The 17805-nt window shown below is 36.2% G+C and overlaps 3 protein-coding genes across 3 annotated transcripts; 2 read left to right on the top strand and 1 right to left on the bottom strand.

Annotated features, from left to right (window-relative positions):
* Positions 1–8112: 8112 nt before the first annotated feature.
* LOC129311751 (1-aminocyclopropane-1-carboxylate oxidase homolog 1-like) lies at positions 8113–10301 on the top strand. The gene is made up of 3 exons (XM_054954198.1): positions 8113–8702; positions 8808–9129; positions 9851–10301. Exons 1-3 carry the CDS (start codon positions 8188–8190, stop codon positions 10112–10114), a joined length of 1101 nt encoding a protein of 366 aa, XP_054810173.1. The 5' UTR covers positions 8113–8187; the 3' UTR covers positions 10115–10301.
* A 1212-nt stretch (positions 10302–11513) lies between these two features.
* LOC129311110 (1-aminocyclopropane-1-carboxylate oxidase homolog 1-like) lies at positions 11514–13648 on the top strand. Its single transcript, XM_054953128.1, has 3 exons — positions 11514–12119; positions 12498–12819; positions 13061–13648. The coding sequence occupies exons 1-3, from the start codon at positions 11581–11583 to the stop codon at positions 13319–13321; spliced, it is 1122 nt and encodes a 373-aa protein (XP_054809103.1). The 5' UTR covers positions 11514–11580; the 3' UTR covers positions 13322–13648.
* A 921-nt stretch (positions 13649–14569) lies between these two features.
* Positions 14570–17382, bottom strand: LOC129311109 (G-type lectin S-receptor-like serine/threonine-protein kinase At1g34300). Its single transcript, XM_054953127.1, has one exon. The coding sequence runs from the start codon at positions 17273–17275 to the stop codon at positions 14894–14896; it is 2382 nt and encodes a 793-aa protein (XP_054809102.1). The 5' UTR covers positions 17276–17382; the 3' UTR covers positions 14570–14893.
* Between the last annotated feature and the right edge of the window lie 423 nt (positions 17383–17805).

The raw sequence follows: 17805 nt of genomic DNA on the forward strand, positions 1-17805 counted from the left end.
AGAAAGGGGGAAGAAAGGGGGACCAGTAGGGACCATGGCCCTCCTAACCTTTTAATTTTTTCTTAGTAAAATATAAGGGTTATATATTTTTAATCTATTAAGTTGGAACATTATAGAAGCCTCAAGACATTAGATGGAATTCTCATGTCGATTCTATCATAATCTTTTATGCATACATGGTCCAATTGTTGTGGTAACTTGAAGATATAGTTGTTATATGATCTACTTATTTTCAACAAATAACGTTACAAGTGCTCTTAAAACATCAATATCATTTGATTTTAGTTTCATTTTATATTTGATGAAAGAAATTATGAGAATTATTACTTATAAAGCAATGCAACAAGAATCCCAAAATATATTGAATGAAGAATATATCAATTAAAAAAAAGTAAATAGTAAATTCAATAAGTAAATAATATAATTTTTTATATTAAATAAAACTTTAAATTCTAATGATGTATTTAATTATTCAATGCAAACTACGCAAATGCAAACTATTGTTATTATTTGTGCAAAAGCCAAGAATTATTTTTTTAAAGCCAAAATTAAATCTTATTTTTTAAGAATCTGTATAGTGTTAATGACACTCACATGGCCCTGTTTTCTACTAAATCATCTTTGCCTACTATTAACCTAACTGTTATAGAGAGTTTGACTGCCATCCCTTCTAAAGAAGAAATTAGGAAAGTGGTGTTCTCTATAGGTCCCTATAAAGCACCAGGATTTGATGGTTTCCTACTAATTTTCTTTGGATCTAATTGGGAAATTGTGGGGGATTCGTTCTGTAAGTTTGTTGAGGAGGCTAACAAGACTCTCATTTCATTAATTCCTAAAAGAGATAATCCAGATTTGGTGAGCCACTATAGACTAATCTCCCTTTACACAGCTCACTATAAGTATATTGCAAAAATCATCAATCAACGATTGAAAGTTTGTATGGCTTCAATCATATCCCCCTTTCAAGCTAGTTTTGTCTTGGGCGAACAGATTCGAGATAATATAATCATAAGGCAAGGAAATCATGCATATCATGAAGAAAACTAAGAGAAGACTAGGTTTCTTTGCCATGAAGATTGATTTTGAAAGGGCATATGATCGCATGAGGTGGGATTTTCTTAAATAAGTTTTGATTAAAGCTGGCATGAGCTTTGAATTTATCTCCTTAATTATGAATTGCATTTCAATAGTCTCGTATAATGTTTTGTGGAATGTTAACCAATTTGAGTTCTTTTCTCCTTAAAGAGGCCCTCGATAAGGGGACCCAATGTCTACCTTCTTATTTGTACTGTGTATACATCCCACCTTATAAATGATGCTGTCGATTCTGGTCAATAGAAGCTAATTCATGTTACCAAACAATGTCCTTTGATCTCACATTTGATGTTTGTGGATGATTTACTTCTCTTTGTTGAGGTTTCGGAAAGACAAGCCTTAATAATGATGAAGTGCCTAAAGAGTTTTTGTTCTGCCTTTGGAGAAAAAGTGAACTTTTCAAAGTCCTTTCTCTTTTTCTTTAAAAATGTAATTGCTAAAATGAAAGGTAAAATTAAGAGATTAGTGGGCACAAAAATTTATGCCGAGATAGGTAGATATCTTGGCTTTCCTTTCTTAGAAGATAAACAACCAAGAAAAAAAAATTAGCTACATTGTGGATAAGGTGAAGGCTAAATTAACAGGTTGGAAAACTAACTATTTTTCTACGGTGAGGAAGGTTATTCTAGCTAAGTTTGCCTTAAGTGCTATTCCTTTGTATCCCATGCAAGTGGCAAAAGTGCCTATTTTTGTTTGCAATAAGATTGAGAAAATATAGAAAAATTTCATTTAGGGAAGCTCTTATTCCAAGGGCTTTCACCCAATCAGTTGGAACAATGTAACTTTTCTTAAAGCTTAGGGTGGCCGAGGCTTTAAAAAACTATCATTAGTCAACGAAGCTTGCAGTATAAAGCTTGCTTGGAAGCTAGTCACTGGTAATAAAGGTCTTTGGGATGAGTTATTACTAAATAAATATATGCTCTGATTTGAGGAAAATTTATTGAATAGTGCTAAAGGGGATTTATCTCTATGGAAGTTTATTTGTTAACAAAAAAATTTAGTGGAAGAGGCAACTAGATGGCAACTCAAAAATGGTGAATTGATTACTTTCTTCAAGGATCTATGGCTGGTTTTAGATAAAAAAAAATCAAGGGTATGGTTATTAGACTACTTTTTGCTAAGGAAACTAAGTCTAAAGTTGTAAACTGGACACGCTTTGGAACTTAGGACTACTCCTCTCTATCCCTCATTATGACTAATTAGGTTATTTCTAAACTCATCTTTACAATAGACCCTTCTAAAGTTGTTGCATGTGATATTATGCTCTGGAATGATACCTCTAATGGATCCTTCACTTTCAAAAGTGCTCATTTTATGGTAGAGAAACCCCTTCCAAATTTGCTTGATCCTAATTTCAAATTAATTTGGAAATGGAAAGGGGCTGAGAGAATTCGCTTCTTCATTTGGATTTCTTATCATAATAGACTTCCCACAAATAAGTAGTAAAACTCTTAGGCAGGTTGCTTCCCCTTATGTTCTTGGTGTGCTTTAAAAGAGGAAGATATTATGCATATTGTTAGGGATTATAGTTATGCATGTCAGATCTTGTAACATCCTTAATTTTAAATTAAGACTAATTAAGTTTAAATAGACTAATTAAGTGTATTTGTGAGGTGTGTAGTCAGAGAGGCCTAATAGGCTTGTTTGATCTTGTGGATTCAAAAGAGAATTGGGTCACCTGGGAATGGAAGAGGAATAATTTTTGAAAGAAGTGATTTTGTGCCACGCGCCTTGGCTCGTGGTTAGTCTGTCGCAGCACATGCGTGACAACACGCTTAAAAGAGGCTCTCTGTGCCATGCGCCACGGTGCATTGTGCTTCCACCATGACGCATGGTTAGAATTTTATAGTTTAAGTCACGAACCTGAAGTAAAGGAGAAGAGAAAAACAAAAGGAACCGAGAGCGTGATGAAAGAGCTACTAGGGCTTGAAGAAACTAACTTATGGGAGTGTTTTGAAGCTCATAAACACCATAGGCAAGCTTCCTTGCTTAAATCTTTATCTCTTATTCCATTTTCTTTATGATAGAGGTTAGGATTTGATTGCTAATGGTGATTTTTGATTTATAAAAGTTATGGGTCTGAATCCATTGACTTAAATAGAGTTAATAGGAGTATTTTGAGCTAAGTAAACTTAGTATTTATGGTTTTATGATGATTGATGGTTAGAGGACGTTAAATGTCTAAAATTCTCATAAATTTGGTTGTTAAGAATAATGTTGTTTCATTAATGCCCATTTAAGAGCTTAATGTTATTAATGAGAGTTAAAGGAAGTTAGAAAGTCTTATGGGTACTTTTACATGAGTCAAGAATAAATCTTGAGTATTAAGAAATGATGAAATGTTAGTGAAAAATAGCTCAAAAATAGATATTGATGTTTTGTATGATAAATGCTTGTAGTGTAACTACCACTGGCACCATTTAAACTTCTTGAAAGTTTTGGGAGTGAGTAGTTGAGAGGTAAAACCTTTGACCTCTCAAAGGTTTGAGGTAACTGAAAAAATTCTATCTTATACTTTTGTGTGTTTATTAGTTTATTAATTTATGATTTATCATTGAAATATATAAAATAAAAAGAAATGCAAGTGTGGCTTAATTTGTTAGGAAATCTACTAGATCAAATTTGTGAGTTTTATACCTTGTGATGTAAAAATCCTTGAGAACAATAGTGGTGGATTTTCATATTAATGTTTATTGAGAGTTCAATGATTTTGAAAATTAAAAAGTAACATAAATCTTTGTTTAAGAGAAGTTCAATGATGTTTTAAAATAGTGAAGTTCAATGATTTTGAAAGTGTAAGGTACGATGATTGTGAAATTGGAGTTCAACGACTTGTTTGGTTTGAAGTTCCATGAAATGTAATTAAGAGGTTCAATAATTGTGTAATGATGAAGTTCAATGAAAATTGATAAAGTGAAGTTCTATAAACTGTATATATGTGAGTTATGGTATGAATGTACATTGCATGATCTTGAGAGGTGGGAGTTCACCTAGGAAGCGGAGTAGATGATGAAATTCATATGGTAAGGCCCATCTATGTGATGGTTTGCTTGAATTGATTCTATCCATATTGTCCCACTTGTTTAATAATGAACTATCCCACTGGTTCAATGAGAGATTTAAACCTAGCTAGCTATCTGTCCGTTCAATGAGGAGGCTAGTCTAGGGTGTATGACACCCTATGGTATGAGAAATGGGAAAACCGTGATCCATAAGTAGGTTGGGTGTGCCTTGGCCAGGTAATCCCCTCACAAGTGTTTAGGTTAGGGAAGTCAAAGAATATAGACTATCTCATTGAGTAATAGCCCACGGTTTCGTGTCAAAGGAATAAAGAGGATATAAGGGTGGTGTGATCATGCATATAGTAAGTAAAGGCACTTGTTGTCTATATTGAGTCTATAATGATGACATCTTAAGTTGAGTCTTAATCTCTGCCAATATGTTTGTCAATATTTGTGTGACCAACTCTCTTTATTTGAAAAGTACTAAAAAGCATTGTTTTTCAAGTAAATGCTATTATGCGAGCGGAATTGCGACTATCTAATTTCAATTGTTTCACATGGGTTAAAGTATTAATATTAACTGCTTGCATTTAAACTAACTGATATGCATTAGTATAGGTTAGTCGGACCTTAGTTACTAAGTAGTTATACTCATCTCATTATCTTTAATATTATAGGGAATAATTCAAGAGGTGTGGATAGAGAAAAACACCTAGAGGCTTAAGATCGTGATCCCTTTTGTAATAGGCCTCCTTATTTTGGTAAACTAATGTGTATGACAATTTTGATTGTCAACTAGGATTTCTCTTTTGTTACTTACTTGTATTATGTGAAATGTAAATTGTAATTGTATTTTAGGCCCTAAGGAGAGAGTTGATGATTATGTTATGGTAATAGGGCTAAAATACTAATGCAAGTAAGGGTAGAGAATATTATGTGATGATCTAGGAGAACTTGGTGAAAATTGTGGCAAACTCTCCCTTTCTATGTTTTTGAGTTTAAGAGGTTGAGTAGTGAAAATTTGATCTAAAAATATTTCTAGTGTTATGGTGCATTGCATGAGTTGGTCTTGATGATTTGTATGTGGTCATATTGGTGTTGGTGGCTATTGGTCCTTGATATTTAGTTTGGACACTTGAAATTGTGAAAATTGTTGTAAAAGTGTAAGTTTTGAAAAAGGTGCCCACATTATGTTTTAAAAAGCATTTGAGTCTGAGACTAATGCTACTAGTTAGGGCTCGAAAAGAGCTTTTTATAGACCCTTAGTTCACGTCATTTAGACGTCGGACAGAGATTTGGGGTGCGTTAAAATTTGGCCCTAATGCTGTCAAAATTAACAGTAGAATTCACTGTCAAAATTTGTGCATTTGTGCCGCGGTGCATGGTGCTATGATCCACGGTGAGTGTCACAGAGGCAAATACACCACGGTGCATGTTCAACGAGCTGCAGTGCATGCCTCAAAATTTTTTAGAATTTCTTTTGTTTCAAATTCTTAAATAAATGCACTCACTTATGCAATCATTCCTTGCTTTCGTGTAATTGTGAACTTTGATTTGCCTGATTGCAAGACTTGAAAATAATTTTAGTTTTATAAACTTGAGGTCCCCATTTTGTTAATCAATGAAAATTTTATATTTTGATGATTATTATAATCCCATTTTATAATTATTTGGGACTTGGGATTTAATTATGGAATTAGAAGGAAGAGGATATTACAGATCTAGTGCATATTGGTGCCTAGCATACACCATGTTACTTTCTTCAACTAGGATTTGAAAAACTGGTTTGAACATAATCTTAAGGGGTCTTTCTTGGAATTCCCTTCTAGCTAGAGTCTCATTTGTGGAGTAACACTTTGGAAGCTTTGGAAGTGGCAAAATTGTTTTGCCTTTCAGAAGGGATTTCAAAAGCCTGTTGATCCTACAGCAAATATCTTTCAGAATTTGAAATTTTTTGTCATGAATGAGGACACTTCATCTAATGTTTATGAGATTGCTAGTTTATCTATTAAATGGAAACCCCCTCTACAAGGGTGGGTGAAATTTAATACTGATGGTGCTGTCACTCTAAACTCCAACAGAGCTAGTTGTAGGGGAGTGCTCAAGGATTGTGACAATGTGTGGATTATGGGTTTTTCTAAGACCTTTGGTTAGTGCAACCCGTTTGAAGCAGAAGAATGGGCTATTATGAAGACTCTTCGGTTGGCTTAGGATATGGGATATAGGAAAATCATTGTTGAATCGGACTCAAAAAACTTGGTAGAGTCAATTAATGATCACCATGAATTCCAGTCTAGTAGAAGCTTAGTCTTTTTGGAAATCAAGAATTTACTCAAATTTAGTTAGAATGTAGTGGTCAATTTTGTTCTGTGTGAACAAAATATGGTGGCAAACTCCTTGGCAAAGGCTAGAATCTCTAACTCTTCTCTCTTTGATTCAGTTCCATTGTTTCTTAGGGGTTTGATGGTAAAGGATTGTATGGGATTTAAATCCCCTAGCTTAGTTTAATTTATTTACTTGGGCTCTACCCCCACTTTTTTTTTTAAAAAAAGTTAGATTTCACAAAATATAACCCTTATAAGAGTTGGCCTTTCATTCCTTTTTAGTTTTTCGCTTAAATTTCAAATAAAAAAATTTATAATTCAAATCATGAATTCATTATTTAGATAATTTGAAAAATAATTCAAACACTCCATTTTAGAATTCATAAAATTCTCACATTACATCACAATTCACTTTCTAAATTTTAAACATATAATTTTGTGTCAATAAATTTCAACAACAATATAGTGGGGGTTGAGGTGTGCCCAGTGTGATGAGAGCAAATGAGAAAGGAATCAAAGAGAAAAATGGAGGCTGAGCCGGCACTAGGAGACGGGACAGACTTTTATCCACAACTTGAGACAACTAGCTCTGTAGGTTGGCTTGTTTGTTTCTGCCAATGTTGATATGAATGAATCATGATATGAGTCGTGTTTGATATCATCCGTGAGAGTTTTTTCACTATTCACAATAAAATGTGGCATTTTTTTTTATAAGCAAATGTGGCAAATGTTTAAGATCAAACGAATCATTCAAGGAAAAAAAAAACAAGAAGCCCAACAATAGAAATTCACAGTCCACAAAAATAACTCGTGAGAGGAAGAAGAGTGCCTGGTAGCTTGATTATATATGTAAATTCTATAATAAGCTGCATTTTTTTACAGATTATAATAAATGCAGTTCATCTTATAAGATTCAGTATTGAAATTCATGGTCATGGATACCAAGAAAGTCATTAAAGTTAGTTCATTTTCAATTTTACTCTTAATCAAATAAAATGGTTTACAAAATTTCAAGTACTCTTTTTACTATAATTCAATCATTTGTCAGGGTTGAAAATATAATAAATTGTACAAACATTCTCATAAAAAAGATATTATATATCTTAAAATGGATAAAAGGGGATGGGAGAGTATTTGCTTATTCTCATGTCCGTTAAACTCCAAAATCATCAAGAACAACTTGATACTTGACACAAATTATCAAGGTTTGTAATCTGAATTTTAAAATAAAAACTATATATTATCAATCCAACATTCGAAAGTTGCATGGATTTGAACAATTTCCAAAGGCATTTCTGTCTAGACCCGATTATTTTTCAATCTTGGCTGCCCAGAGCCCCAAAGTCCTTATCAATTGAATGGGTAATTGTCAATTTTCGTGTGTATGCATGTGAGAAAAAAAGACTGTCCATATTATTATTAGGGCAAAAGTTATGAAATTAATATTATATATTTAGTATATTTATATTTAATTAAATCATGACATGTGAATTATAATATATTATTTTAATTAATAAAAATTTATTATAGAAAGAATAATTTATAAAAGACTCACATATTTTAATTTAATTACATAAAAATATTTTAAAATATAAAATTAAGTATATAAATTTATTTATTATTATTAGTATTTTAGTAACTTTCTTCTCAGTTTTTAAAAAATCCTATGCTTAATTGATGGCCATGATTTGACTCCGTCTTCTTCCTCATCACTCATTTGCCTCTCTCTTCCTTTCAATTGAACCGGAAGTGCGGGGTTTCGCAGTATGGCGAACACAGGCTCAAGCGAAACCACTTATGATAGGAACGCAGAATTTCAAGCGTTTGAGGATACAAAAGCTGGAGTAAAAGGTCTTCTAGATTCTGGGCTCACAAGGATCCCACAAATGTTCCATTCTGGGAACTTGAACCACACAGAGAGCTCAGAAAATTACTCGAACCTCACAATCCCCATCGTTGACCTCGGAGGCATACACCGTGATTCGGCTCTACACATTGAAGCCGTTGCGAAAATTGGAAGTGCATGCCAGAATTGGGGTTTTTTCCAGGTGATAAATCATGGGATTCCAAATGATCTTTTGGACGAGATGATCGACGGAATTCGCCGGTTTCATGAACAAGATTCTGGGATAAGAAAGCAGTTTTACACGAGGGATTTGAAGAAGAAAGTTAGGTACTATTCCAATGTTCACATGAACAAAGACCGACCTGCTAACTGGAGGGATACTCTTTTTGTAGCTCCTGACGCAGCAAAAGAAGAAGAAATACCAGCAGTGTGTAGGTAATGTGATTATGCAAGTTCTAGGATCAACTCTGCAATTACATTGCATATGGTCAATTTGAACCTTGTACTGTTCATGATGAGATTGTTACTGGCTTCCTGCAGGGACATTGTGATTGAATATTCAAAGAAAATAAGGGAATTGGGATATACAATTTTTGAGTTAATGTCTGAGGCTCTTGGCCTTAATCCTTCTTACCTTAAGGAACTGGCTTGTGGGGAAGGCCTTTTTCTTCTTGGTCACTATTTTCCACAATGCCCAGAACCTGAATTGACTATGGGAGTCACCAAGCACACTGATTCTGATTTCATGACAATCCTTCTGCAAGACCAGATAGGTGGTCTTCAAGTTCTTCATGAGAATCAATGGGTTGATATTCCTCCCGTGCATGGAGCTCTCGTTGTTAACATTGGAGATCTTCTACAGGTAATTATTAACGTACATATCCACTTTACTTAATCTTCTGAAAATCTCTTTGTCCTCCATATATAGTCATAACCGCGAAGGAGGTATCAATGGAATCCCAAGAAAAAGTATAACAGTTCACATTAATCAGGGGGTGTCTGCAATTCTTAAACGTTTAGTTGGTCTGATATCAAAGCAAACAAGCTAGAATCAATTGGCTCTCATCTAGTTGCTCAAATCTACTAAAAATAAGAAGTACGATAAAAGCTAGAATAAAAAAACTACTGCAGAGTATAATATTTTAATCATTGGCAATTTTTGGTCATATGACTGATACGAAGAGCCTTGTCCATCTATAGCTTATATATAGTACTTCAAAGAAATTTCTAGAGTCATTACGATGAAGCACTAGCACAAGAAAATAAAAGTGCGATATTTCAAGAAGCTATGACTAAGGCCTTATTTTGGGATTGATTTCTACATCAAGATTCATGCACCGTATCAAGAACATTTTGCATTAACTTCTAACACAAACGACCTAGGATTGCTGTTCTACTTTGCTTTTGATGTTAACATATGGTTTTAGAGAATGACAATTATTGGCTAGAGTGTAATGAATAAAATTAAAAATGAGACCTCTTTTTTTTCCAGCAAACAGTAGAATCGCTGATATGCTTCTCTACCAAAACAGTTTGTGAGGATTTAGGAGTAATATTTATCAGTTTCCTTGTTCATTGTGCAGATTATAACAAATGACAGGTTGATCAGTGTGTATCACAGGGTCTTAGCAAGGCCTATAGGCCCAAGAATTTCCATAGCAAGCTTCTTTATAAATCTCGGTGAAACAGCTGAAAAAAATGCAGCAAAGGTTTACGGTCCAATTATGGAATTATTATCAGAAGAAAACCCAGCAATATATAAGGGAACTACTATTAAAGATTTTTGGGTAAACAATATCTCGAGGGGCCTTGATGGAAAATCTTCTTTACAATTCTTCAAGTTATGAAGCAATTATGACAAGAAGAAGCACTGATCTGTGCATTCCCGATTCTCATGGATTTCCACTTTACTTGTTATTGTATCTCATATTTCTGAAACGTCTTCCTGTGTGTGTAAAAAACTTCTATATCTCAAAAGTTGAAGTTATTAAGTGAAGGATTATTAACGATCTAATTATATTTGTATCACATTTTCACATTAAGTTCCTATGGATTTGAAGTTATGAACAATGCATCAACCAACCGGCATCAACGAGGATTGAACTTTTGATTATTAACTGTTACTTCCTTCCAAAAGATAAAAGTTCAGGCTCAAGAATCAAGATCGGATTAATTAATATCTTTAATTTTAATGAACATTTTAAAATCGACATGATCGTGTACTTTCTTCATTATAAGAGATTATGGAACGGTTGAAAGGAAAATGAGAGATAATTTACTTTAATGAACATTCCTCTCTGTACTAAGTTTATCTCGTAACCTCTACATGTGGGAGAGCCAAAGTAAAGTCAAGAAAGCAAAACAGAAAAAGGTGGCTAACAAATAAAAAAAGCGGAACTCGGTTATTTTCTTAAAATATAGTTGAAATTTGATCATTTTGAGCTTTATTTTTTTTCTGGCTAGAAAACAAAAACAATTGTCTCAATCTCAAATTGACTAGAAGTTAAAGAAAAGAAAAGTACCATTTCAAGCAATCCAACACGTCAATATTTATTTGCTGATTATCCCATTCTTTCAAATTAAATGGCATTTTTTTTTTAAAAAATAAACTTCAAAGTAAATGACATGACTAGGTTTGTTTTACGTCTAAATCAGACAGCAAGGGCATCCCAAAGTTTGAAAGAAAGCCAAACTGAAAATGTCTTGGGCATAAGTTCAAAGATGAAAGAGCTTGCTGAATTTATAAACCCAATATTATAATGATAAATTCACAAGAAAAACTTATATTAAAAAACTAATCCACAGGAAAGAGAGAGAGAACTTGAATTTGTCAACCTATTTTTTCGGGTGGCTCCCAACTTATGACCTACACTGACAGAAAAGACCAGGAAACTCTAGTGCCATTAAATTCTACTATCTTATTCTCTATATTTAAAAAAAAAATTATATATTTAATCATTTATATTTAAGAGACTTATTTATAATTAAATTAAAATATGTAAATTTTTTATATATTATTTATTTTATCACAAACTCATATTATTAATATTATCAACCGATTAAAATATACATACTTTAATTTAATTAGATAAAAGTGTACATATAAGGCTAAGTAGTTAAATCCTAGCACATTCTTTATTCATTTATTAACATGTGACCGTTTGGCTCTTCCGTCAAAAAAGCAGACCCTGAAGAAAACGTGCTTCTTATCTTGTTTCAATTATTAAAATCTTTTATATCCCATCGGCTGATTTGGAACAAAGAAATCAGTCACAACTGGTTTCTCCATAACTTTTTCTTGCAAGCACCAAGCATGGTGATCACAAGATCAAGTGAGTTAGACGCAGCTTCTGATTGCAATTATGACAGGAAAGCTGAAGTTAAAGCATTTGACGAATCAAAAACTGGAGTGAAAGGTCTTTTAGAATCCGGAGTCACGAAAGTCCCACGTATGTTTCATTCTGGCGAGTTGAATCTCAGAGAGAGATCCGAAAACGACTCAAGCTTCACTATTCCCATCGTAGACCTTGCAGGCATACACAGCAATTCAGCACTACGCAATGAAGCAGTTGGGAAAATTGGAAGTGCATGCCAGAAGTGGGGTTTTTTCCAGGTAATCAATCATGGGATTCCAAATAATGTTTTGGATGAGATTATCAATGGAGTTCGTAGGTTTCATGAACAAGATTCCGAGGTAAGGAAGCATTTTTACTCACGAGACAAGAAGAAAAAAGTCAACTACTATTCCAATGTTAACCTGTTCACAAATAATCCTGCTGACTGGAGGGATACACTTGGATTCCTGGTGGCTCCCTGTCCAGCAAAACCAGAAGATATACCAGAAATTTGCAGGTAATGTGGCGATACAAATTTTGGTATCAGTCCTGCATATTTTTAGCTTTTGCAGTAGTTTTATAAGGGTTTCTCATGGGTTCTGGTATGAATATGACTATTATAGGATAAATAACTGTTTATATTTTATTTTGTTTGGTCCGAAATCAGTAACTTTGTTCGAATTATGTTTAATTAACACAGTTAATCAAGTGAATGTTTGAACAGTCAGTTTATTGTTGAAAGTCTATTGTACTTATACTTAAAAACTATTGTTCAGAAGCCATTACAGTGTTCTTAATATTCATATTTGTTACATACTTACAATACATTGAGGTCGGCCCCTTGTTTTTGGACCCTGTAAAGTTTATCCTTGATGAAACTATCATGTGCTTCCAGGGACATTGCGGTTGAATATTCAAAGAAAATAAGGGAATTGGGTCATACAATCTTTGAGTTATTATCAGAGGCTCTTGGACTTAATCCTTCTTACCTCAATGAATTGGGTTGCGTTGAAGGAACTTTTCTTCTTGGTCACTATTATCCACCATGCCCAGAGCCTGAATTGACTATGGGCACTACCAAGCATACTGATGCTGACTTCATGACAATACTTCTGCAAGACCAGCTAGGTGGTCTTCAAGTCCTTCACAATAATCAATGGGTCCATGTTCCTCCCGTGCATGGAGCTCTTGTTATTAACATTGGAGATCTTCTACAGGTAATTAGTGTTACAATGTTTTAACCAGAATCTACATAATTCTGCAGAAAATTAAAGAAACATGCTTGTGCATGCTAGGATGTGTGCTCTCTATGTTCTGGCGTTTCTCACATCTAAGCTTAGAAGTTCATGTATTTTTCTGCTATTGCACCAAATATCAATGTCTTCTGACATCCAAAATAAGTAAGGAAGACAGAATTTGCAAGGAGTGCATTAATCAGTATCATTGTTAATGGTGCAGCTTATTACGAACGACAAATTCATCAGTGTATTTCATAGGGTGTTGGCAAGCCAAACAGGCCCAAGGATTTCCATAGCAAGCTTCTTTATAAATTACGATGACAAGGCTGAAGGTAGCACAAAGGTTTATGGTCCAATCAAGGAATTGCTGTCGGAAGAAAACAAACCATTATATAAGGACACAAGTGTAAAAGAATTTTTGATTCATTATTTCTCAAAGGGCCTTGATGGGGACTCTTCCTTGCGGCCTTTCAGGTTATGAAGCAATTATATATGAAGAATAAGATCAAGTTTAGTTTCAGTCATTTACAAACATTTCCAGTCTGGGCAGCAAGCCCTTTGCAGATTGTAATACCAAATCCTATTTCATAGCTAGAGCTTCACTCATGAATGCTACACATTTCCATCTGAACTTTCCTTAATCTGTCCACATCTAAATAAAGTGACAGAGGACAATCATGTCCGCATATGGTGTAATTAAGTGAGCTGTATTATCATTGAGCCGTGCACTGCTATGTAACTAATTATGTCATCAATTCTCTGAAAGTTGAAACTGACTTGGTGACTCTTTACTCGAAACTTTTTGAAAGACACAGCTTGAGTATCACAATCTCTTCATCATTTTTGAGCTGCTTCTCGTCAAGAAGAGAAAGCAAAGCGCATTTGCTTTTGCCAAAAAATATTGCATTGTAGTTATGTGGAGAACTTTCTCTTCAATCTGAAGCCTGCCACTATACCATCTTGAAGCTATCCAATATATATATAGATATATATGTTGGTAATAAGGCCTATTGCCTAAAGTAAAAAACATGAAAAGCAAAAGTAACTCACAAGCTCTACAAACTCATTCGCTATTTATCAGCCGGACATAAGACTGACTTTTCGTATCATATCCTTCCATACATGAGTGCCCATCTTCAGATCCACACTCAGATATGCAAGTGCATCTGCTGCTTTGTCAATACATGTAGTACACCTCATAACTGCCGATTTCTATTCCACCAGTTGCTGATCTATTGCAGCAGAACCCCATGCCTTGCTTCATCAGCTTTCTCCTCCATAATCTGCTTGATGACCACTCCAGAACCCCTCAGCAGATGCAAATGTATTTTGCATTACCTAGCACCCAGTTTCCCCGAGCAATCCAATATTTTAATATTTGGTTGTTGCGCATCCATTATCCATCCAATATGCAGCTTCTTATCCATTGGAATCTTTAAGCGTTTGATGAGATATGATTCACCACTGTAACGGAAGTTCCTTTTTCTCTCTAGTTTCTCACGCGGTACCTTTTGCAATACAACATCATCTTAATTTTATTTATTTTCCTTTTTAATCATTAGTTTCTTCATAAAACTAGAGATTCTTTAGTATCTTGCATTGATGTAGATTTGTATTTTTTATAATTTTTTTAAATCTGAATATTTTTCTTTAAAAAATTTAAAAAAATATAAATTTAACTGCCAATGTCTTTATACTTTCTCATGACGAAAAAAACAAACGCAAGAGAGACAAGAAAAGAATCTCACGTGGTAATGACAACATCTCGGTCGCTGCCCGAGCAAATCCAATACACACATGCAGAGCAAGAGCAACAATTCATAGAATGATAACTTACTAAGTCATAGACGAACTATACATCAACTTTTTGAGCAGGCTATTTGATCAGATTAAAAACATTTAATTTGTGGACCTATCTCCTCGCCAATACATTTTACAAAAGACGTGAATCTGACAACAGTGTAGGCGAGTAGCATGACGCCTGAATTTTATTCTACAGAAGACAAGAGGAAAAGGGAACGACAACTTGTCGGCCACAAATAGATGGGCTGGGCTATTCATCTCCGAGGAAAAAGATAGTGGGCTTCTTGGGCTCAGAAATCTCCACCGTGCCTTCCAACATCTTAGCCACTTTCCCCATGGTGGGCCTCATCTCGGGCCTATCTTGAAGGCACCACATTGCAGTCTTCACCATCCTATTGATCATATCAAAATGGGCCCTGCTGTCATATAACTGCTTGATCTCACGGTCCAGAATGTCTTCGGGCCTCAGCTCCTTGAACATCTTCTCAAAAGCCCACCCAGGAAAATACCATTCATCACTGTTCAACAACGATCCTTGAATCTCAAAGTTCCTGACCCCACTCACCAGCTCCAGCAACACCATCCCAAAGCTGTACACGTCAGCCTTGGAGGTGATTGGGTCCGTCGTTATCCATTCCGGAGCCATGTAACCCGGCGTCCCTCTCCTCCGAGACATGGTTACCATATCCTCTTTCTTTCTCAGCTTAGCTAATCCGAAATCTGAGATCTTTGGACAGAAATCGTCGCCCAGTAAGATGTTCTCGGGCTTGATATCACAATGCAAGACCCATTCCAAACACTCCTCGTGTAAGTATGCTATGGATCTTGCCACGCCCAGCGCAATCCTATACCGGACATTCCAGTCAAGGATGGGTTTTTGTTCCGTCTTCGGGTCATGCTTTGGATCCGGATCCGGAGATAGTTCCCCGTTCTTAGACCCGGCCCGAGGACGACGAAATAGATATTTGTCCAGTGACCCGCCTGGGACGTACTCGTACACCAAGATTCGTTGACCTTTCTCGGCACAAAAGCCCCACAAGCGGACCAAGTTGAGGTGGTGCATTCTGGCAATGATGGTGACCTCCGCCCAGAACTCGGCGTCGCCGCCTGAGACATTCTTGAGGCACTTGACGGCGACGACACGATGGTCCGGTAGCTCGCCTTTGTAAACATCGCCGAACCCACCTCTTCCGATCAGGTTGGAGAAGTCCTTGGTGGCAGTTTTGAGCTCGGCATACGAGAATCGTTTTGGGCCACCAGCAGGAAGGAACTCGAGTCCGAGAGTGGTAGCCATGTCTCTGTACTTGATGTACCTCTTGAGGAAAGACCAGAAGAAAGCGACGCCGGATATGAGCTCAGCAGCGAAAAGAGTGCAGATTATGGCAATGTTTCGAGTCGTGGAATTCGAATCTTTAGGGGGCAGTGGGAGGCTGATTCGAACAGGGCACGATGTCTGCAAAACTTCTGTCATCCCACTGAAATTGGAGGCGTCGGATTCGGATTTGTCTACCTTAAGAAACAGTGAGGCCTCAGTACCCGGAGACCAATAACCATATTGGAGTTCACCTAGTACTAAAGAACAAAAACCAGATCCATCATATTTGTAGCCAAACCCAAGACATTGTGAGTCTGCACTGCATTTAGATTCACAAAGAGTGAAATTTCTGGCAGAAATACTGCGCATATTGGGGTTAGTGTAGTTCACATAATCCAGCTTCAGAAATTTGATGTTATTGGTAAGTTTGGTTTTCCTTGCACAACCTTTATCCGGCCATCCTGGATTTTGCGTGAACCCAGGCGGGCAAACACATGAAGTCGAATCATTTATACCAGTTGAAGGCAAGCATATAGCATAAGGACCGCATTTGCCTTTGATTTTACACGGTTCCCAAATCGCCAACCAAACCTCAACCCATCGGTTTTCTTGCTCGGGGTAGAAACTGTAGATTTTGAGATTCCCATCATTGCCGAGAACCATTTTCCGGGCACGATTATCGCCGTAATCGCTAGTAAGAAAAGCGTTACTCTGCATAGTCATCTTGCCGAGAGCGTCCATACTCACCAACGGGCTTGGGGTGGTATAGTAACTAGCAGAGGAGGAATGGAGAGTCAGATTCGTGGAATTGACGAAGCTGAAGAGCCCATTTTCGGAACGAAGCACGATTCCTGTGATACTTTGGTTCGGGAGAATGGTGTTCGTTGGGTTAGCGAAGCTATTCCAATCTCCAAAACTCAAGCTGCCATGGTCACTGAGACTAAGAACGGGCGATGTGGAATTGGAAGTAGACGAAGCGTTTACCAAGGGGGTATTATTGAGAAGAAGCTCGCCTTTGGAGTTGATAACGAGGGAAGCGGAGCCGGTGACCGGTGAACCGAGTTTCGCAGACCATACGACGGGGTCACGCGGGATGTTGGTGAACCAAACGGAGAAGGTGTAATTATCTGAGGAAATGCGGAAGAAGCCAGCCGAGAAATTGGAATTCGGAGAGAGAAGGATGCGATTCTGGTTTGGAAACCATGGGGAGTTTGAGGCATTGAAGGAAGTAAAATTGATGGTTTTCTGGGAAATTGAGAAATGAATTTGGGAGAGGAAGGAGAGGGTGAAACAGAGGAAGAGAAATTGAAGAGCCATGGTTTGGGTTTTCCAGAGTCCAACCTGTTTCTTCTTTCTCACTGCGAGAGAGAGAGAGAGAGAGTAATACTATCTTGGTGGATTGGAATTTGGGTGTCATCGTTGTCGTACTCGAGGCGGCTAGGGTCTGTTGACTCAGTATCAACGGTTGACTTTGAATATTATTACTACATGCTTCCCACAGCTTCCTTTTCTTCACCATATGGGCAACTTGACTGACTTCCGAGCCTCTTGTTTCTTACTTTCTTTCTTCGTTTCCCCGGGCCTCCGTAAATACTAAATACCTTCATTTTTTTTAATTTTTTAATCCTAACCATTCACGCTGTCAACTTCAATTATATTCACAAGTGGTCTTTCGTTTTTTTTCCATTAACAAATTGCTATACAATATTTTTTTGGTGGCTAAACGAGAATCTTGATCCTTTATTATTATATGCCCTCTTGCTATATTTCGCAAGTGTCTCAATTGACTAAATCTATCAACTTTGTTATCACTAAAATAAGTTTGACTGTATGACATGTCATGTTTT

Source organism: Prosopis cineraria, unplaced genomic scaffold (assembly GCF_029017545.1).
Source record: "Prosopis cineraria cultivar Desert tree isolate PC_DT_omini unplaced genomic scaffold, ASM2901754v1 PC5, whole genome shotgun sequence".
NCBI lineage: Eukaryota > Viridiplantae > Streptophyta > Magnoliopsida > Fabales > Fabaceae > Prosopis > Prosopis cineraria.

What these genes read in the sequence shown, in the direction of transcription:
- LOC129311110 (XM_054953128.1), top strand. Translation starts at nt 11,581, where the DNA reads ATGGTGATCACAAGATCAAGTGAGTTAGACGCAGCTTCTGATTGCAAT. An exon ending in GATATACCAGAAATTTGCAG is followed by an intron (nt 12,120 to 12,497) that starts GTAATGTGGCGA and finishes ATGTGCTTCCAG; the next exon opens with GGACATTGCGGTTGAATATT. An exon ending in ACATTGGAGATCTTCTACAG is followed by an intron (nt 12,820 to 13,060) that starts GTAATTAGTGTT and finishes TTAATGGTGCAG; the next exon opens with CTTATTACGAACGACAAATT.
- LOC129311751 (XM_054954198.1), top strand. Translation starts at nt 8,188, where the DNA reads ATGGCGAACACAGGCTCAAGCGAAACCACTTATGATAGGAACGCAGAA. An exon ending in GAAATACCAGCAGTGTGTAG is followed by an intron (nt 8,703 to 8,807) that starts GTAATGTGATTA and finishes GGCTTCCTGCAG; the next exon opens with GGACATTGTGATTGAATATT. An exon ending in ACATTGGAGATCTTCTACAG is followed by an intron (nt 9,130 to 9,850) that starts GTAATTATTAAC and finishes TTCATTGTGCAG; the next exon opens with ATTATAACAAATGACAGGTT.
- LOC129311109 (XM_054953127.1), bottom strand. Translation starts at nt 17,275, where the DNA reads ATGGCTCTTCAATTTCTCTTCCTCTGTTTCACCCTCTCCTTCCTCTCC.